We start from the raw sequence: 22,044 nt of genomic DNA, 5'->3' as shown, positions 1-22,044 counted from the left end.
TCTAATTTACAATTTAACCTTCTATGCATTAAATCCGCCAAACTTAACCTATAAATATTTATTAAGGCTTAATTATCTAACACAATAAACCTTATTACTTTTATTAAGCACGCTAAGAACCCGAAAAAAAATGTTAAGTCTAATAAATAAATTGGCTAGTAACAAATACAAGATACCAGAGTTACCTTAAACAACCGATATTTGTGCAGCTTTTAATACTTACTTTTCTACCATAGAGCTAAAACTAGCCAATGAAATACCAACACAATTTCACACTAATTTTACATCAGCACCTCCTCAAAGTCTTAACTTTTAATAATGAGAATTAAAGTTATTTGAATATTCACTTGCATGATTATTAGGTGCCAGCACGTTAACCTTTCTTCAGGGTCTTCGTTATACCTCGTGTGACTAAAAGTTATTGAAAAATTTTGCCCAAGTCTTATGCAATAGAGTGCACCAAACCCTGCGCCGAAGTAGACTATTTTTGTTACGTAACTCACCAGTAATAACCCGCTATAAACGAGTAAATAATTCAAAATATTGCAACATCCCCACATTTGGCCCCCAGCGATAATTTCCTGTTCTCAGACCTCAAGAATAGCTCGAGAAATTTTGCGCCGATGAAGAGGAAACCGCCAAATTTGAGAAGACAAATCGTACCATAAAGATGGCATCGAAAATGTATAAGCGCTATAATCGCTCTCTTATGCAACTTGAATGTTGAACTGTTGACTGTTGAATAATCAAATCGTTTAAAAAAAGATGTCTATGTTAAGCCTACGAATTTTACGGCCCACCTAATAGAAAATACCAGAAGTCTTGAGAATGTATAATTTAGTTGTTAAACCAGGTTGACGTACAAAGGTTAAAATAAATTACGCAGTGACGTTTTTCAATAATTTAATCGTGGTTTAAATATAAATAATTTGCCTAACATCAATTATGGTCAGGTTTTTCTAATCAAGCTTATTATTGTTCCAGTTATAAATATTTGCGTTTAACATACGATATCCAGCCGATAGTATTACTGCTTGTAAGGGGCTGTCCATTACTCACATGATATTTTTTTAACATTTTTCCCTGGGTGTAATCATGAGAAAAATCAACGACGAGTCAAGGTACACTACACTACTTTTTAAAAAACCCCCCCCTAGTGATATTTCGTGATTTTTGTCGAAGATCACCCCCCCCCCTGAACCTCACGTGATTAATGGACAGCCCCTTATTAGTCGTGTTACAAAAATCAACGCTGATTGATATAAACTAATATCACATATACAAAACTTAATACAGAATTAAATGTTTATAAATAAAACTTGAGGAGCACTCCAGCTGGTACGGAATCAACAACATACCTATATTGTTTTACTATTGTGTGACACCACATACATTTATAGATTTTTATTAATTAAATTTATACCCAAATATGTAGCACACAAAGTTTTTCATACAAAAATGTATTTTAAATTTTATTTAGCTGGTATAAAAACATAGTAATTCTTCAACAAAAGTCGATGCGAATACAGTATATGTACGTTTTAGCATCGTGACGGCACTAAAGTTGGAACATTTTAATTCATATAGTGAAAATGGAAAACAAAAGACGACACGAGATTGTGATTAGTCATAGAATCTAGTAGACGATATGAAAGATAACAATCAGACGCACGCGTTTTTTGTTTTAAGTTATCAATTTTAATCAAGATATTGTAGTACATCAAAACTATGTTCTTAAGAGAAACCAGAATAATAGATGTCCCAATTTTAATATTAGTATCTGTAACATACGAAATATATTTTACGTATTTTAGGATAGCGTTTAATACTATACTATACGGCGTGCCAATTATTCAACGAAGCGTAACCGCTCGAATAGCCGAATATAAGCCAATAAGCATTGCATAATTTTTCCTACTATTCGTCTAAAATTCCAAAGCGTCTTACAATCTAAACAAAAAACTTAATTTACATTTTACTTTTGTTCCAAGACAGTACATTAACGTGAACAAATGACCCCTTTGAACCAGACACGCGTCTTTACTGTGAAAACTATTCAAAGGTCAAATTAGCCAGCAATGATGTCACAAACACTTGATTACTAAGTGATTAGAGTCGGTTTATTACCACTAAAGACTTATCATATAGTTGATTTCAAACTGCGATAGTGTTAGGGACGAAACGTTTATCTATTAGGCTTATAGTGCATATAGGTATATGTGTATAAAAATAAGACATTTATGCATTAAAATTGTGTCGCGTTTGTGGAAGCAGAAACAAAGTATCACTATGCAAAAAGCCTACTTTAAAAACCCATTATAGGCACTTTCAAGCTGGACGGTCATGCAATACAGTCATACATTAAACTACACTTATTTTAATGGTAATAAATATGTATTGTTCATATTGAAAATTGTAAATTGACTACTTAGTATATAAAATAACTATGAAGGTTGTATTTAAATTGAATACAAAGATGATTGTAGTATGGTAATCATTATGATCATTGATTGAGCTATTTTAATTATTTAATTTAATTTTTTATAAGCTAAGGAACAAATGAATTTGTAGCAAAATAATAAAGTATTTACAATAAATTACATTCATGTGCAAAGCCTGGTTAACAATGTTAATTAAGACATAATACCTGTTACAGAAACTTTGATGCATGTATAATAAATGTTGATAGTAGCATGTTTTATCCAAAAATTAACAAAATACTTCGAGACTAAAGGCCTCTTAGGCTTAATATTTGTACATTTAATGATTTTTATCACAAACATCACTAAACATTGAGCTAAACTTAATATTCTTCTAAGAAATCTTCAATTATGTTAGATATATTTTCAGGAGCATTCAATTGGACATGATGAGTTCCTTCTACTTCCATGTATGTAACATCAGTTGTTTCTTTCAATTTGTCTATTATCTTAGTATAGTAATCTAGTCTTTCCCAGTTTTGTCCTGGAATGGCTCGAATATTTAAGACCTTGCACCGAATTTGACTAGCATATTCTAGAGCTGTTTCAATTGACATCATGGCCAAGCCAGACACTTTAAGTCTTGGGTCCCTTTTAAAATAAAAACCTTGTTTCTTCGCATTTGATGGTGCGGGAGACATTCCACGTTTCATTAATACCTTACAATTCTCTCTAGATACCGACCCTTTGTAAGCATCAACAACTATATCAATCATTTCTTCATATTCATAGCATGGAATCTTATCTTCGGTCAATTTTTCATAGTCTAATAATTTATTTATTGACCAGCCTGTAGCTACAACCATGTTGTCTGGAGGTCGCACTGCAGGGCTTGCTATGTCAATGCATATGATTCTATCAACTTCGTCTGGATAAGATGCTGCATACATGAAACTTAATGCTCCTCCAAGAGAGTGGCCAATAAGACTTACTTTCTCCCACCTGAAATGCCTAACAATCCTTCGTAGGAGAACTATCCCATCCCAGAAAACATAATAGAGCATTCCTGAAGGATAGTGAGAAGATAATCCATGGCCAGGCAAATCAATTGCTAACACAGAGGTGTTGGCTGGAAGTTGTGGTATTAGATTATCCCACGTACCAGCATTGTCTTGCCATCCGTGAATAGCAATTATGGGTTGTTTGTTCCGAGGGCCCCACCACCTGCCAGCCACATGTCCCCATGGTACAGGAATTACAATTTCCTCTACAGACACTCCTACCGGTAACTCTGTAAGAAAGTCATATTAAATCTTAATTAAAATATTCTTAATGAATTAGGTGGTGTTAAATCATTTTTAGGTCAAACACATCAAAAAATTATTTTATATTCTATTGTTTTAGGAAATACTGTAAAATTAGATTTTAATTTAATAAGCCAACCTTGGTCCCTAATCTTGATTACATATATCATATTATAGAAAACATTTAAATCAGATAACATTTATCATGGTCAAAGTTAACATAATGTTAAAAAAATGTTTTATACCTATTGATTTATCTTACATAGCACATTTTTTTTGTTTATATAAAAAAAATATATTTATCAATCAAAATGCAACAGTTCAAGAAATTAAAATTATAAGGCTGTATTTAATATTTTTTTAAGCCTTTGATGTTTAGTAATTTCAAATGGAGTATATAAAATACATAGTAATTTAAAATAAGAATATAATGTAAAAAAGTACTGTTTAAAAGTATTAACATGTGGTACAATATCCAAGTTGCAATTACTAAACCAATAATAGCCACCTAAAGGGCCATGCAGACAATTACATGAAATGAAATAATTAAGCTTTTAATACATATGTATACCTTCTTTGGTTTCTCGACCGTTCATTTTTATCCCTTATTAAAGCTTTATGCACTCCTGTCTCCAAGTAACAGAGTAGCGCGATAAACTAATCGCCCGGCTTTTACACAATCACTACAATTCCCAAGTCGAAAATATAGAACAAAACCACCGTTTATTAATAAGTGTTTAATCGTTTAAACATATCCATAAATCACTTGACGAATGTTCATATATTATCAAATTATACCGAATAACGGCACTGGCTGCCTAGTGGCTACCCGCTGTACACTGCTAAGTTGCAAGTGCTAACTGATTACTGAAGAGTGCACAGCTGTGAGCTGTCAACTGCCTCAAGAGTCAAGCACTCCGATGACTTGTCTTATGTGTTCTATGTTGTCAAATGTCTTTCATACACGTCAGCGCATGACATCTAAAAAAGATGGTGACTTCTGACATTCATATTTTATTATGATTTTCTTTTCATCTCTTGGTTTTGTTGTCAATATTTCAGCGTTGTGAGAATTAAGCTGTGACTTGTAAGGAAAACCAATAGGAATAGCTACGTATACAAAATTGCGATGGCAGAAAAAAGAAAAACTAAGAAACGCAAAGAGGTATGTATCTAAATAAACTTGTTTTAAAAAACCATAATGGCTCTAATATGCACAATTACGTATCGTTTTATAATATATTTAATCCGTCGAGATTTGAGATATAACTGCAAACCAACTTTATATTACTATATATTTTACCCGCTTGGCTTCTGTTCAGTATTTCTGTAATAAATTGTTATCAAAGAGAACGCTTCATCTCCATAAAATATATATCGTAATTCTGTATCCTGTATTGTGATTTGTGAGACTACTTAGAAGGTACTTCGTCGGCAGTTTTTCTATTTTACGCGTGGCGTTTACTCTTTAATATAAGGATTCAGTTATTAAACTATAAGGACAAAGAGATTAAAAATTTAAAACATTTTAGCCACATAATGCGCAGTTGTACAAAAGCGGCGTGGTCTTTCAAATTTTATAAATAACTACGATCCTTCCTGCTGCTTCTTTGTTTGATCTCTGCCAAGTTAATATTTATTAAAGTATTTTTTCAGCGGAAAAAGGTTTGTGAAAATTGATTAATTTAGTTTTAAGCAGTACCATTACTTGTAGCTCAGCTCTAGATAATATAACCCAATAATTGCTTATCATGGTGTCTGTTGATGTTGTATTATAAAAAAATCTGTAATCTTATTCTCAGCTTTGTAAATTTAGTTACACTACTCGGTTAATCTTGAATATATGTGTAAAATGAACATCATAATGTTGACTAAGAGAAAACACTGTAATATTATATAAATTGTTATGCACTTCCTTTGTTGACCCATTTTTGATATAATTTATATATTAATATAAATATTTTAATATAGATATACTACTGTACCAGTAGTTACATAAGGTTTATTAACATTTTATACATAAATTAAGTGAAAATGGTAAACCATTGTTTATGCATTTTTTCTATTTTCAACTATACAAGCAGGATTTGACAGTTGAAACAATTTTTTCCTTACCACTTAGTATATTACTATGCTTCCTTCTATATTGTCAATACAATAGGAGCATCTTTGGAAGACTTTTATCAGTCATTTTATCTCCTTAAAGCCCGGTGTGTTCATGCTTGGTTCATAGATCAATTTGATGTAATTATTTTCTAACCTTTAGCAACTATAAGAAGAATAGCTAAGTTATGTTAAGCTTAAATTATAATCATAATCTGTCATATATATAAAGTGGTTTCTTACACTAATAATATTTATCTCCCATAATAATAAAAACTATGTAGCATATTTATTACAAATTATTTATATTTTTATTAACAATTGCTTGAATTGTCTATATTAATATTTTTATTTTAAGGTGCTTTTAATCATAAACAATAATTAGGGGCAAAACTCATAAAATACCATTTCAAGTTAGCCTGAACCAACGGTTAATCTTGGTTGTCAATCAAGTTGACCATCTCGATCCCTACTACCAAGTAACATTAAACTATTACAGATTTTTTTTATCTTCATTTTTAACAAAGAAGTTGGACAAGCTACTCCGAGAAATGAATTATATTCCATACCTATAAATTTAACATATAGTAACTTAATTTTAAGAGCTATTGTAACCAATCCATAATAATCCAGCTGCCCACTGAAGTATTTCCGAACCAATTTGACTTTGAGGGTTCTTCAAGTAAAGAGCGTACCAATTCTTAAAAAGATGGCAGCATGCTTGCAAACGCTCTGGCAGTGTGATTGTCCATCAATTAACATCGGCTGAGCCTCTTGTAACATTAAAAAAATCTTGATCCTATATTTTTAGTATAACCTAAGGAAAATAAAAGCTCCAGGTAAATATTACTTGAACTGTGTTTACATAATAATAAAACCTTTTCCCAGGAAACAGACGAATACAGAAAAACTAAGAATATTGAGTGGGGAATAATTCTTGTATAGTAACTTTGCTATACTGTTTTTTACATAAACATTCCGGTCGAAATACATTCTATTGATGTTTAAAACTGAAAGCGTTGTTACTTTAAGGGTACCGACGGAACAAAGCAATTTTTTTATAAGGATAGTTTTTCATAATAAGGACGATTCTATTTGTATTTACAATACAAACAGCTGTTTTTGTTTGATGGATTTCATAGAGGTAGCTTGGAGGGAGAAGAAAGATACTTTGTGTTCTTTTTCCTCGCAAGCCTAATCGCTGTATTTGTAAGTACATTAAAACCCCCTTTAACGCGATTTCTGTCCTCATATAACGCGATATTTACCCCTATAACGCGAACATTTATCTAGTTATATTTCTGTAGTGCGAAGTTTATAATGATTTGTCAAGTCCATAAGTTTCGCCTAACTTTGCACCTGTTTTAAATGTCTTATAAAATTAAAATAAATAACTTTAATATAATCTAGTTTTTGAATTGTTAAAAAAACTGTTTTACGACAATAGTCCTATAACGCGGTCCTGGTTACCGCGTTATACCGGGTTACTGTAATTTAATTTAATATTGCTAAAATTTTGAAAGTTACGCACGCAATATGACTAAAGAGTTAGATTACATACGTAATATGTTCTTATGTGCCTTTGAATATTTGCGACGTCAGATTAAAATGGCTTGTTAGGAAATTGAATATAGCCTTACTTTTTAATAAACCGTAATGTCGGTCCGTTTTGTGTTGCTTGTAGGTAGAAAATGTCCTACTTAATACTTTCACCGCTCGTAGTCACTGTTAGAACCCGAGCACAGTAGCACGTGTATCATGGGTGAAGAATTCGTGAGTAATGTTCGATTTTTTAATTGAAACGTGTTTTTTTTTATGTTCTAAGTAATAATTGTATGTGGATTTTTAAATATAGAATGTGACAACTACAGCTGTTCAAATCTTGCTAAGTATACGGAATTGATGTGTTTTTATTAGCGCGGATAAATACTACGTCTTATTAAAATTACTTTTTAATTCTAAAATTTTTGATTACAAGTATACAAGTCCAAAACCAACGTCATAAAAGCGGAAAGGTCTTATGTTATCGCCCCTAACGGGAGATTCAGGCTTTTGAGGTCGAATACTTAGATTGATTCATGACGAACGCTTTATTTATTTATTAACACTTCGTTGCTGAAATATAATACAATTGACATAATTAAATGAATGAGGGGATACTTCCGTGTCGTTTTCAAGCGAACTCTTGCAGGCAACCACTGAGACAACAAAAATTCGATAAGACGGACAAAACAGTGAAGATTGTGATAGTGTTTCAGTTGAAGAATTAACTAACTGAAAGATTAAGATTAGTTTAGAAGCTATAGGGTTTTAGAAAATATTTGGCGTATATTTATTTATGTAGTACTAAAAGTAACGTATATCTCAACAAATGCAGTAGGTTTATGTAACGATCTTCAGGTTCAAGGCTACCGCGTCAATTGTAAATACTTCGGCGAAAATTTACTCCGCGATGCTTTTTATCAATAGTACTTCCGTACCTAATGAAAATATACAAATCTGACGCCATGACCAGAGTTGTAGCGAGTTCTTTTACGTTCCTTTATTTTATGAGGCTTTTAGGCTTACCAATGTTTATGTTCATTCATAAAAGGTAATTCGAAAATGTTTTTCTTATCTAAATTGTGTTGAATGTTCTGTGAAGTCTTTGAAGAGATTTTGTTAAGTAAACGATTAAAAGGAATCAAACCTAGAATCTGTGGTTTAACTGCGTCAGTTTTGACCTCATGGTTTCAATATACGACTGTCTGGTGTCTGGCACAAAAGGTTAATCACCAACTTGTCTATTAGAGAAAACAAAAATGTTCACGAAACTGTTATTGTTTATTTCATTTGGTATTAATTAATATAATCCATTTTTGTGACTGTAATATTTGAAAAATAAATATGTTTTAGTTAGCTTAAATTTTGCCTAGTTATATTTATAACACTATATGTTACTCTCGGTGCCAGAGATGTTAATTCGGTTAAAGATATTTAACCTTTAAGATAACACTTTTTAAACGGATTGAAGCAAATTATATAATATTGTATAAATATTAATAAAATAAAAATATTTATTTTATAAATTGAAAATTATGTAAATAATTATAAGCTTTTAATACATAGCTTCGTTTAAAAAGTGTTTTCTTAATGTGTAAAAGCTATGTTAACAAAAGACGATATTTAACCTGACAAATATTGAGATTAAGACATTTCATTTGTTGGCCGAATAATGAAGTTTTTAAATGTAATAATTACAGGAGTTCGGTGAACCCCCCGAATCTGAAAAGGCGACTAGTGAGGAGTATGCGGTCGCTAAGTGGCTTAAAGCGAATGTACCGACGAAGAAAACGAAATTTTTAAACCACCACGTCGAGTATTTTACAGGTAGACTTTTTAATGCTTTAAAATGACGTAAAATTTGCGTTTAGTAGTAGACTTTTTAATGCTTTAAAATGACGTAAAATTTGCGTTTAGTAGTAGACTTTTTAATCCTTTAAAATGACGTAAAATTTGCGTTTAGTAGTAGACTTTTTAATGCTTTAAAATGACGTAAAATTTGCGTTTAGTAGTAGACTTTTTAATGCTTTAAAATGACGTAAAATTTGCGTTTAGTAGTAGACTTTTTAATGCTTTAAAATGACGTAAAATTTGCGTTTAGTAGTAGACTTTTTAATGCTTTAAAATGACGTAAATTTTGCGTTTAGTAGTAGACTTTTTAAATTACTTAAAATTTATCTTATCCGTATGTAATTTGGTTAGAAAATGAGTACGGTTATCTGTATTTGTATTGGCTTTCAAATCAGCTTAGGGATCTGTCCAAAGTTTCATCTAAATAGGATCTGGTTTTTTTCAGAGATTTGGGTATAAGTATGGAATATAACTAGGTAAAAAAATATACAAAGGTAATAAAGGTGTTCGGCCTTCTCACTTGTTTTGTTGTACTAGTTTTTTGGTTTAGCAAAACCTTTTTGTAGTTTTATGTATGACAATAGCATCAACAGTTTCCGCAAGGGATTTGTATTACCTTGGGATACTATATCTATATATATGGATCCCTAAGATTAATAGTCTTGTGAAAGTATGTTTTCAAATCCGTCCAATTTTGATAAATGAAAACAAAGAATTTTAATATAATTATTTTTATATTAAAAAGAGAGTTTTTTGCTAGTTGTTCTCTTTTAAACGCTTTATATTTGGGAATTAATAAATGTTGAAACGTTTAGTTATTTTAGTTCTTTTTGCATTTGTTTATTTGTAATATCAAAAAATGTACTGTGAACTACATATTGCGTTACTTTAACATAACATGATGAGTTACAATTATTATCGAGGTATATATGTGCTCTCGTTTTGTTAAAATTTTCAAATATGTAACATGAAATATATAAACATAAATTCAGCGCGAACATAAAAATAAAACGATTTGCGGGTCGTTGACTTATCCAAAAATAAATTCAAGTTAAGTAAGAGACATCCATAAATACTTCATTCGTACTCTGAATTTTTTCGAAATTATTTTATGTAAAATATTCATGTATATATCTACTATACAGTAAACCCAATTAAAACTCGGTACTGTTATAACGCATTGTTATATTGTGCGCTTCCAGTCCCATATGAGATATTCCCCTATTAAACACTTGTCATAATATATTTTTATAAACGGGGGAGGGGACATCGCTAAAAGTCCATTCAGAGCTTTTGAAGTTCAAAAGCATTTTTAGGGCTTAAGTTTATTGCGCAGTGAAACGGAGTGATAAGGAATCTTGTTTAGACTATTAAAAGCTGGGAATCGTGTGAAGCTAAGCTAAACGAATCAACCAATGCGTTATCAGCTACTATAATATTAACAAAGAATTGTATAACCACTAAGTTCACGCCGAATTATTGTATATACAGAAAACGCATTCAATATTAGCTCTTACTAAATTAGAATAGGGTTCAACATTTTTATTGTATTGTTTATAAGTTTTAGTAGGTTATCAATGTTATGCGAGGTTTCGTTCAGCTAATACTTGTATGGTTAGTGCGCTAATTAAAATGATGCACAGGTTTAATATCTAATGTGGATTACAATGTACAGTATATATGTCGCAGTGAAGTAGTTAAATCGGAGAGTTATTTGAATCTCTAGACTGTTAATTAAATGTCGATATTCAATCAAGTCGCTAGCATTTTGATTTAAATAAAGCATCGTCGAAAACGTTTAACTATCTGTCTGACCGAAAGCCAGCGTGTTGATTAACAATGTAAAACAAGACTCCGTCATGATTATTTCATTTGTTATTGTTATTTTGGTGTGATGATGAAGAACTGAGAGCTTGGAAATTACGTGTTTTGCTTTATTGTAAATGGTTAGGTTAGTCTTGTCTTGTTGCCTAGGAACGTTTCGTTCACTCATTTGTCTGACGGAACTTTAGAGACTTGATTGAACATCGATTTTTAATTAACTGTCTAGAGATTCAATTAACTCTCTGATTTAACTACTTTACTGCGATATATACATCGGAAACAGTGCGTAAAACCATACATTCGTGGCTGGACTAGGTATAGTCCTTACATATTTGAAGTAATTGGCGTTTTGTATGGGAGGAACACAGGCCACCAAGCGTAAGACAAATAATATTGCATACATTAAAGGATAGTATGGATACATACGAGCCCTGATGCAAAGTAGTTCGTCTAGTGTGAAATTTTCTCTGTAAGATTTTTTCTAACTTCATTATTTTTGTATATCTATACTCGTATATAGAGGTATCGTGTAAATATATTCTGTATGTGCTCGAACATATGGCAGTATTTAGCTTCTTGCGAAGCCCAAGCAGAGGAGTTACATTCTAACATACTTCTAAGCAGAGCGTTTTACAAGCTTGAGATGGCTTTAATATTAGTGAAAGTTGTTGCCTTTCTAAGGACAAATACCATTCTTGCGTATGCTTTCTTGTGAATGTCCACTACAATCTCGGATTCCACTCGCACTCCTAAGTCTCTCATTGTCGTTCTCCGCTTCAGTATCAGCCCTGACACGCAGTACTCATGATGACCAGGCAATTTGACGCCACATGTATCAATATTTAATTGGAGCCGATTTTATTTTTGCTCCATTCGTTTATCAGTGTTTTCAATTCAATTTCAAAGATTCTTTATTAACTAATAAATTACACAAAAAATTATAGTGCTACATGTCCAGTGTACATTATTACCTGGAATGTAACAAACTTATAACTAGACACGTTTTTAAAAGCCGTTTTTTTTTTTAATTTATAACTAAAGTTATAATGTTTCGAAAGGTTTAACAATAACAAATTGTATTGTTTTTTGTTAAAATAGCTATTAAACATTAAGAAAAACACTTTTTGAACGGATTAAAGCTATGCTATGCTAAGCTAGAAACGTCTGAAAAAAATTAAAATTTAGAATTATGTGAATAATACATGATTTTCTTAATAACAAACTAAATTTAACAATGAGGTAAACTATTTGGAATCTGTGCAATATTTAGATTAGATTTGCATTTTTGACATGCAAATATCAGTGTTTTGACATTGTGTTTCGTTGCATCTAGGGAATGCAATCCCGACTCGAGATCATCAATCCGGCGGGATCCCGAAATTTTCGGGATCTCGTATAGTTTAAAAAAAAAAATTCACATGACTGAATACGATGAAAACTGCATGTTTGTGATAGTGTATATATGTAAATAAAATATTATTTGAGAGAAAACAAAAGCCTTTATCCTTTAATATTACGAACTAGACAACTAATTTTAATTACATGAACATAATCAAAACAAAAGTAGGTATAGCTCAAGGAGATTGAAATTGGTGATTTTGAAAGTAACTTCCAAAAAAAGAGTATCTTCTAAAGTGTCTCAAGAGTGCTATCTGCTAACCGGCATCTAATGTCCATTGCAATGTACCCTATGTAATGTGCAATGTCGCGTGAAGCGTCCCGAGCTGATGTGTGTAGAATCGCTGACCATTGCAGCCCAATCCCGTCAATCTCGAACGGGATCTCGTCATATTATGCTTCGGGATTGATCCCGAAAAATTACACGGGATCTCGCGAGCATTCCCTAGTTGCATCCAAGTGAGATTCATAAACAATTATTGATAGAAATTTATGAAATTTCAGGTACAAAGGCAGTAGACGCTCTCCTGACATCGAAATGGGCGACATCCAAAAACCCACTCTTCACAACTCGACTCGATGTCACGGAATTCCTTCACCAGATGTTACTACACAAGTTATTCCACAGGGCTAAAAAGGTATCTGGATATAAAGTAGAAATTAAGAAAACACTTTTTGAACGGATTAAAGCTATGTATAATTGTGGTGGTCACGGTGACAAGATCGTTTACCACAAGAAGATTCATTCAATTAATTATAAAAAGGAACAAACACCTTCACAAGTTTATTTTATTTTCAAACATTTAGTGTTACTTAATAATATAAATATTTTTGGGCATCATTAATTGTACGTTAAAGCAGGATGAGTAGTTTTTTTTAATAGGACAAGACGGAGACGGCTGGTTAGCCTTCATCTAATTTTAAGTGATACATAAACAATCAATGCCAGCGGGCTCGCGAGTTAGTACGCTCTTTTCTTGTAGGACCCTAAGTCGAATTAGTTCGAAAATTCTTCAGTGGGCAGCTGGTTCCACATAGTGGTGGTGCCCGACAAAACTGCTTTAAAATACGCTTAGTTGTCGAACGACGAATGTCTAGATGGTACAGGAATTCTGCCTTAACGTCCGATGATGGAACTGTGTCAAGGTGAAGTACCGACCTTTCCGTCTGTGGTCGTTAAACACTCGTACGGTGAAGGAAAAAATTGAGAGGAACCGTCAGGAAGAATCAGGAAAGAGATCAGCTGTACCGGGTCGCGTACACCTGATCACGATTTTAAAAAATGACCACGAAACACACAGAAATCGGAGGCCAAGTTCAAGGGGGTAGGGCCACTGATTTTGTTAAAACGGAAGACAAAATTTTTATTGTATATAAAGTCTATTACTTAATAAATACGAATACATAAAATGACTTCTAAATTGAATTTTGAAAAGTAATATTAATACATTTAATTATACTTTAAATACGGGAGCGTTCAAGTAATACGTCACGCAATTTTTGGAGATTCTTGACACCCCCCCCCCCCCCCAATGAAACGCGCCGTAACGTTTTCTGTATCCAATAGTAAAACGTTACCTTACACTGAAAACTTACCATTATGTAGTGTAAGGTCCTGGAAAGTGGGAAATAATACTAAAAATAACGCGTAATTCAATCCCCCCCCCCCCAATCGTTACGTAACACTTGAACGCTCCCTAATGCGCTCTTCATATCAAATTTTTACTTTATAGGTACCAGTGAGTGAACAAGAGTTGAGAGGCAAATCCAAGAAGAAGGACGTGGAGAAGTCGAGCAAAAGTGGTGATGAAAAGGATGGAGACAAGGCAAGCGCTTCAGAAGGCAAAGTAAGTTATCATATCTGATCCCATTAGTTCATGTTTATCGTAATCTAGAATCACCATGTGTAGTACAGGCGTATTACGGATCGCTGGATTTCTTGTAATCTGTATCAATTATCCTCGATAAATATATATAGTGTTTAGAATCTAGTATTCTGGTCTGGTATATTTCTGTCTGGTCGATATTTATCGCGTCAGTATTCATTCTGCCAGCGATGGAAGAGGACGCGCAAATCAAAGATACGTACATATATAACTTCAACGGATTGAAGCTATGTATTATTATAAACTTATTTTTTTACATAATTAAAAAAAAGGGCCGACGCTTCGCTTTACAGTGCGCGGTATTAATTCATACTTGTATTAGAAACACTACCTGAGGTATGGGGCGGCTCAAATGCAAACAGTATTAATAAAGTGTAAAGGACGAATGCGTCTGAGCAGCTATTTGGTATTTATAAGAAAATTAAACCAGTGATAATTAAAGACGTAATTGCAAAGATCAACACATTAAAATCGAAAGTAATTTTCAAAGACATCCATTTCTCGGTATTACCGAACTTGATTTAATAAATTCAAATGTTTATATTTTTCGAATTAATTGTTATTTATTGAAAAATCATTATTTAAAAAATAAAAACTCATATAGGTAAAAAGCAGTACTTATCGGTTAACAGTCGGTTTTAGCGATACATTTTTTTCTTGCTTGAAATTATATTCTATAGAAGACACGGCAAAGGCGAAAATGTTGCAGTTAAGCAACTCGTGTTACTAATAAAATTCTTAATATTTTTTGTGTAAAGAGTACTACTATAGAAATGGTATCGAAAAATTGTATTCTTGATAGGATTTGCTTCTATGTTATCCTGTTATAGCCTACTTAATAGTACTTTATAGTAGATTTGACAATAGCTCGTAAATATACAAGAAAATTGTCCTATTTTTTGTTTATGATGTGGCATTCAAAAATACATATAACAATATTTTGTTTTCCTTTCGAAGCTTCAAAGACCAAAGCCTCTTTTTGAGTTGGGAGTGTGGAAAAACAACATTTGCATGGTCACCGAATATTACTTAAATGCTAGAAATTTTACAACATTTGCATGGTCACAGAATATTACTTAAATGCTAGAAAATTCACACCATTTGCATGGTCACTAAATATTAATTAAAGCCTAGAAAATGTACGCCATTTGCATGGTCACTAAATATTACTTTAATTCTAGACGATGTACGCCATTTGCAGGGTCACCGAATATTAGTTAAAGCCTGGTAACTATTTTATTTATTTTGTAAAGATAATAGGAATGCAAAATTTAATTTCAGGACAAGGACAAAGAGAAAGAGAAGAAGAAACGAAAGATACGTCTCGAGATGCATTTGGAGCAAGTGTTTTTGGACAGTATGGACGCGTACGTCTGGATCTACGACCCAATGCCCTGGTACTACTGGCTGTTTGGGGCACTCGTTGTCTTTGGAACTATCGGAATATGCATGTTCCCGCTGTGGCCTGCTACCGTCAGGTTGGATATTTTTAAACGTTTATTTTGTTTAAAATTATGCATATTATGTGTATTTGTCTATACTTTCGTGTGTCAAAAACATAAAAAAATAAATCAATGGCGCTACAGCCTTTTGAGGTCTGGGCCTCAGTTTTCTGTATCTGTTTTCATGATCATTTCTTAATCGAATAGGCAAGTAGGTGATCAGCCTTCTGTGCCTGACGCACGCCGTCGACTTTTTTGGGCCTAAGGTTTCCTCACGATGTTTTCGTTCACCGTTCGAGCGAATGTTAAACGCGCACTTAGAAAGAAAATCCATTGGTGCACAGCCGGGGATCGAACCTACGACTAGGGAATGCAATCCCGTGTAATTTTCGGGATCAATCCCGAAGCATAATATGACGAGATCCCATTCGAGATTGACGGGATTGGGCTGCAATTGTCAGCGATTCTACACACATCAGCTCGGGACGCTTCACGCGACATTGCACATTACATAGGGTACATTGCAATGGACATTAGATGCCGGTTAGCAGATAGCACTCTTGAGACACTAGAAGATACTCTTTTTTTTGAAGTTACTTTCAAAATCACCAATTTTAATCTCCTTGAGCTATACCTACTTTTGTTTTGATTATGTTCATGTTATTAAAATTAGTTGTATAGTTCGTATTATTAAAGGATAAAGGCTTTTGTTTTCTTTCAAATAATATTTTATTTACATATATACACTATCACAAACATGCAGCTTTCATCGTATTCAGTCATGTGAAATATTTTTTTTAAACTATACGAGATCCCGAAAATTTCGGGATCTATATATATATATATATATATATGTCGCAGATTCAACGCGATTAATAATTGCAAAATTGGAGTTACTACCGTCGTCCGACATTATAACTTAATATTTAAACACAGTCGGTGCGCACGTCCGGCGCAGGCGACGTTCGAAACTCAAGTGACTAAAGAATTCACTTACTGCCACGAAACATTCGCGCCACTGACATTTGGTAGATCACACAGACTAGGCATTGTCAATTGTCAACGTTGACAGTCTACCTTACCATACCACACCGCATTCTACGACTAACTTCACAGTGGCGGGAATTTTAAAATATTCATTCTCCGACATATATATATATATATGTTAGTGACTCGGCCAAGGCTTAACTCTATTGAGATAAGAGAAATCATACCGGAACATTAGCCAGTAGGACCAATCTATATCCCATACTATGTATAATAATAATATATTTATTATTATTATAGTTATAGCCCATTATTATATTATTTTATGACTATATCATCGCAATTTTAAAATATATTATTAGGTTAAAAAATAATATTACTTATAAAGTTTCAAGCAAGTTATCATTGATATATATTTTTTTCCAAAAACACTACATTAAGTCAATTAATAAAACAATTAGTCTTATAAACCGTGATTGCGATTTGATTTTTTTTTTGTAATTTTTGGCACAGCCAATTTCTCCCCATGTCTACTTCGAGGAGATTAACATACAAGATTTTCATCATACCTAAACCAAACATAATATATACTTTTTTTTTTCAGGAAAGGCGTATACTACTTGAGTATCGCGGCGGCAGCGTTCCTCGTCCTGATAATAGTGCTAGCAGTGCTCAGAGTGGTCGTCTTCTGTTTGGTCTGGGTTTTGACTCTCACGAGACACCATCTCTGGCTGCTCCCCAATCTGACTGAGGACGTGGGTTTCTTCGCGTCTTTCTGGCCTTTGTATAAAGTAAGTTTTTGAACTGGAACTTCTTTATGGGCGTTGCAAAAAAATACCGTCACATTTTTTGATTACGCGTCACATTTTTCCGTTACGCGCCACATTATTCCGTTACGCGTCATATTATTCCGTTATGCGTCACATTTTTCCGTTACGTGTCACATTATTCCGTTACGCGTCACATTATTCCGTTACGCGTCACATTATTCCGTTACGCGTCACACTATTCCGTTACGCGTAACATTTTTCCGTTACGCGTCACATTTTTTTCCGTTACGCGTCACATTATTCCGTTACGCGTCGCATTTTTCCGTTACGCGTCACATTATTCCGTTATGCGTCACATTATTACGTTATGCGTCACATTATTACGTTATGCGTCACATTATTACGTTATGCGTCACATTATTCCGTTACGCATCACATTGTTCCGTTACGCATCACATTATTCCGTTACGCGTCACATTATTCCGTTATGCGTCACATTTTTCCCGTCCCTACTATTATATCTTTTGTCTTGTCCCTACCACGGTTGATTCAACATATTCGAAGCCATTAATAACAAAAAATATATAATAACGATAACAATGATAGTAATAATTCTATTTCAATTAATGAAATTCTGTAATATTTAGTAATAATAATAAGGTAAAATTAAGTAATTGTAATCTTTGTATTCATGTCTGTGATAATAAAAGCCTTTTGTTAAACTTTATCTAATTTAAATTTATTTTTCGAAAAATAAGGTCATAAAGATGTTTCACTTCTTACGTGTGTACGCTAATACACACACACATTTAATGTTAATTATCTCTTTACTGAGACATTAAGGAAAATTACGATCTAGCCTAACGCTTATTAGTCTACTAATAACAAATATAGTATAGAAAAACACTTTTTGAACGAATTAAAGCTATGTATTTACATAATTCAAAATTTTATTTTTTTTCCGACGTTTTTTGTCATAATTATAAGTTTTTAATCATAATACATAGCTTTAATCCGTTCAAAAAGTGTTTTTCTTAATGTGTAAAAGCCATTTTAACAAAAGACAATACAATAGATCAAGTAAATATACTAGCAGTGTTGGCCTAGTCCTAGGTTCAATCCCTGGCTGTGCACCAATGGATTTTCTTTCCTTGTGCGCATTTAACATTCGCTCGAACGGTGAAGGAAAACATCGTGAGGAAACCGATTCGCCTTAGGCCCAAAAAGTCGACAGGCTGATCACTACTTACACCTACTTGCCTATTAGATTGACAAATGACCATGAAACAGAAAAATTTGAGGCTCAGACCTAAAAAAATGTTATTACTCTGTTTTATTTAGTGATCAAGTAAATATTTTTTTAAAAATATATTTAAATAATCTGTCTAAACTTGAAATGTCAACGTGTCATTTAACGGCATTTCAACAAATTTAACGGTAAAAGTCATCGAAATTGACATATGACAACTAATATTTCACCCAACGAAGTCTTACTTTTATCAAAATTGGTTGAGTAGTTCTTGGGGGCAACCCTTAAAAATGAGTGCTTCTGGCAAATGTAATTTTTGTCCATTATTGTAATTATTTCAGTACGAATACCGCGGCCCCGGTTCCGAGAGTGACAAGAAGAGTAAGAAGAAGAAAAAGAAAGATAAGCAGTCTGATGACGAGGAAGAAAAGACTCCATTGGTGCAAGCAGAGAAGCAAGAGGTTGCACCCGCCACTGATAATACGGATACTGGGGATTTGAAGTAAGATTTTAACCGTTTTTTTACTCATTTTTTGTTCTATGTTTTTATAAGTAATTTATTTTATCTGGTAATGATAAAAACTTCAAAGCTATGTATAAACTTTTATATTTTAAATCATTTTAAAATTATCCGACGTTTCGCGTGCTTTACAGCGTGCGTGGTCACGGTGACTGAACACAAAAGGTGTTGAATGTCAAAAGTATCACAGCTGTGGAGAAAGTTGTGTTGTCTGTATTTATTTCCCCGGCTTTGATTAAGTTTTTAAAGTTTATACATAGCTTCATCCGGTAAAATATTCTTTAAATGTGTTAAAGCCATGTTAACAAAAGACAATACTAACTTCATTATAAATATGTCTAATTACAGGACATTAAAATGAATTATTATAAATGAATCCCCATTTGTAATAGTCAAAACTAAAGATTTTGTCGTAAATAAAAGTTTTATCTGTTAAAATGCAAGATGACATAATGTACGCCTTTCAAAATCATAATAAAATATCGTCACCTCATCAATATGACATCGTTTTTGGCGGGCTTAATTGGCGCCAGCACAAATGACAGGCACTAAACCCCCCCCCCCCCCAAGCCAAAGTAAGCAAAGCTCTCAAGAATGATGCTTAGACATAGACATAACATTTATTACTAACAAAACAAGAAACACGTAAAATATCAATAATCAAAAAATTAAAATATTTAAAAAAAGAATAATAGAGATAATTTTTTTTTTTTTTTTAAGAAAAAGTTTATTCTGCCAGAGACCACAGCAGCTAGTTTGGCCTCAGTCGCAAAAAAAAATAATCTAATACTCAGTAGGAACAAATAATAGTAAAAGTTAGCAGTGTAAGCAATGAAGAAGAAAAAATTTAAATAAAATAAATAATAAGCATTTCGCATTCAAGCATAGACAATGTATGGGTACAATGAAATAATTGCTGTTGACGTAATCACCAAATAAGTAATCAAAGATATAGTGCTTATGGTATTCTTGATCGGCCCCAGAGCAACGATTTCACTTTTCATCACAATCTACTGGACCAGACCTCTCATCATCACAATTCTCCACTGAATGCTCTATCAGAACTGATCTGCTGTCGCCGCAAAATGGCATTTGCTCTGCTCTGATTGGTCGTAACAATATTCGTACTTTTATTCGTTAATCAATGATTTATATGACAATAATAAAACAAATGACTGAAGTATTTCCGAACCAATTCTTAAAAGGCCGCCAACGCACTTTCGAGCAAAGCGTCCATACGATATCACGTAACATCAGATTTAGATATAGTTTAATACCCGTTTGCCGCCTTTTACATAAAAAAAACAAATTGAAGTGTGATTTTTAAAAGCAACTTAGCAACTCTCAATGATTAACCATAGCAACAGTCAATTGACTCGATCCATAAACATTTCCAAATATTTAGATTACTTTTAAATTGACATTTATTTAGTTAAATTTTTACCATATTTAACAATGGTTAATCGTTGTTGTTGTCAATTAAATTGTTTTTTTTTTTTTTCAATCTTTCCAGAGAGGAACCACCGGAAATCACGGCCACAGAACACGTTGAAAAACATTCAGAATCGGACACAGATAATAGCCAACGGTCGTCCACAGATAGGGATTTCGAGATCGTCAACTCGGACGACCTTGAACCGGAAGTACGCACTTAGATTAAATACTATTAATAGCATAGTTTTTTTTTATTATTATAATCGTCGGATTTTATCGCCATTTATTACTAAAAATCTGGTGAATTATTTGAGGCAATTTAGGATTTTTTACACTAAACGACATTTATTGGTTAAATTAATTGAATTTTTTTTTTTTAATTTTGCAGTTTTGGTCTTAGGGAGCGTTCAAGTAGTACGTCACGCAATTTTTGGTTGACCCCCCCCCCCATGTAACGCACCGTAACGTTTTCTGTATAATAGTAAAAAGTTTCGTGACAATGAGATTCTTGACCCCCCCCCCCCCATGTAACGCACCGTAACGTTTTCTGTATAATAGTAAAAAGTTTCGTGACAATGAGATTCTTGACAACCCCCCCCCCCCCCATGTAACGCACCGTAACGTTTTCTGTATAATAGTAAAAAGTTTCGTGACAATGAGATTCTTGACAACCCCCCCCCCATGTAACGCACCGTAACGTTTTCTGTATAATAGTAAAAAGTTTCGTGACAATGAGATTCTTGACAACCCCCCCCCCCCCCCATGTAACGCACCGTAACGTTTTCTGTATAATAGTAAAAAGTTTCGTGACAATGAGATTCTTGACCCCCCCCCCCCCCATGTAACGCGCCGTAACGTTTTCTGTATAATAGTAAAAAGTTTCGTGACAATGAGATTCTTGACCCCCCCCCCCCCCCCATGTAACGCACCGTAACGTTTTCTGTATAATAGTAAAAAGTTTCGTGACAATGAGATTCTTGACCCCCCCCCCCCATGTAACGCGCCGTAACGTTTCGTGAACACACCCAGTGACTCTTTATACCTAAAACTTACCATTATATGGTGTAAGGTCCAGGAAAGTGGTAAATAATATTAACAATAACGCGAAATTCAATCCCCGTCCCGCATCGTAACGTTTTACAAGAGGACAAACCCCCCCCCCCCCCCCCTCACCAAATTCGTTACGTAACACTTGAACGCTCCCTTAGCATCTGTTCTTTTGCCATTAGCGGTTTTATGACTAGTAAAATATTTAATTTTACGATAGCAATAATGCATTTGCAACTCGACGAGATATTCGTTGACAAATTCATA

General features: G+C 33.3%; 2 protein-coding genes across 4 annotated transcripts; one reads left to right on the top strand and one right to left on the bottom strand.

Annotated features, from left to right (window-relative positions):
- Positions 1-890: 890 nt before the first annotated feature.
- LOC123710123 (probable serine hydrolase) lies at positions 891-4,603 on the bottom strand. The gene is made up of 2 exons (XM_045661845.1): positions 4,296-4,603; positions 891-3,711 (listed from the first exon to the last, which is right to left on the bottom strand). Exons 1-2 carry the CDS (start codon positions 4,318-4,320, stop codon positions 2,804-2,806), a joined length of 933 nt encoding a protein of 310 aa, XP_045517801.1. The 5' UTR covers positions 4,321-4,603; the 3' UTR covers positions 891-2,803.
- A 135-nt stretch (positions 4,604-4,738) lies between these two features.
- On the top strand, positions 4,739-21,477 carry LOC123709670 (translocation protein SEC62). Of its 3 annotated transcripts, XM_045661161.1 has the most exons (9): positions 4,745-4,889; positions 5,381-5,389; positions 9,070-9,196; positions 12,947-13,080; positions 14,176-14,289; positions 15,610-15,806; positions 17,362-17,548; positions 19,118-19,278; positions 20,810-21,477. In XM_045661161.1, the coding sequence occupies exons 1-9, from the start codon at positions 4,854-4,856 to the stop codon at positions 20,949-20,951; spliced, it is 1,107 nt and encodes a 368-aa protein (XP_045517117.1). In that variant the 5' UTR covers positions 4,745-4,853; the 3' UTR covers positions 20,952-21,477. The 3 variants fall into 3 exon arrangements, with proteins under 3 accessions (XP_045517118.1, XP_045517117.1, XP_045517119.1); XM_045661162.1 differs by lacking the exon at positions 5,381-5,389 and having other exon boundaries at positions 4,739-4,889; XM_045661163.1 differs by lacking the exons at positions 4,745-4,889; positions 5,381-5,389 and adding an exon at positions 7,501-7,600.
- The last annotated feature ends 567 nt before the right edge of the window (positions 21,478-22,044 follow it).

The sequence above is a fragment of the Pieris brassicae genome, chromosome 5 (genome assembly GCF_905147105.1).
Source record: "Pieris brassicae chromosome 5, ilPieBrab1.1, whole genome shotgun sequence".
NCBI classification, from domain to species: Eukaryota; Metazoa; Arthropoda; class Insecta; order Lepidoptera; family Pieridae; genus Pieris; species Pieris brassicae.
Note: the sequence above shows the minus strand (reverse complement) of the source record. Positions and strands in the feature narration are given on the sequence as shown.

Bases quoted from the DNA above. Each gene is read 5' to 3' on its own strand.
- LOC123710123 (XM_045661845.1), bottom strand. From the start codon at position 4,320: ATGAACGGTCGAGAAACCAAAGAAG. The intron at 3,712-4,295 runs GTATACATATGT...ACTTTCTTACAG, and splicing joins CGGTCGAGAAACCAAAGAAG to AGTTACCGGTAGGAGTGTCT.
- LOC123709670 (XM_045661161.1), top strand. From the start codon at position 4,854: ATGGCAGAAAAAAGAAAAACTAAGAAACGCAAAGAG. The intron at 17,549-19,117 runs GTAAGTTTTTGA...TAATTATTTCAG, and splicing joins CTTTCTGGCCTTTGTATAAA to TACGAATACCGCGGCCCCGG. The intron at 19,279-20,809 runs GTAAGATTTTAA...CAATCTTTCCAG, and splicing joins ACGGATACTGGGGATTTGAA to AGAGGAACCACCGGAAATCA.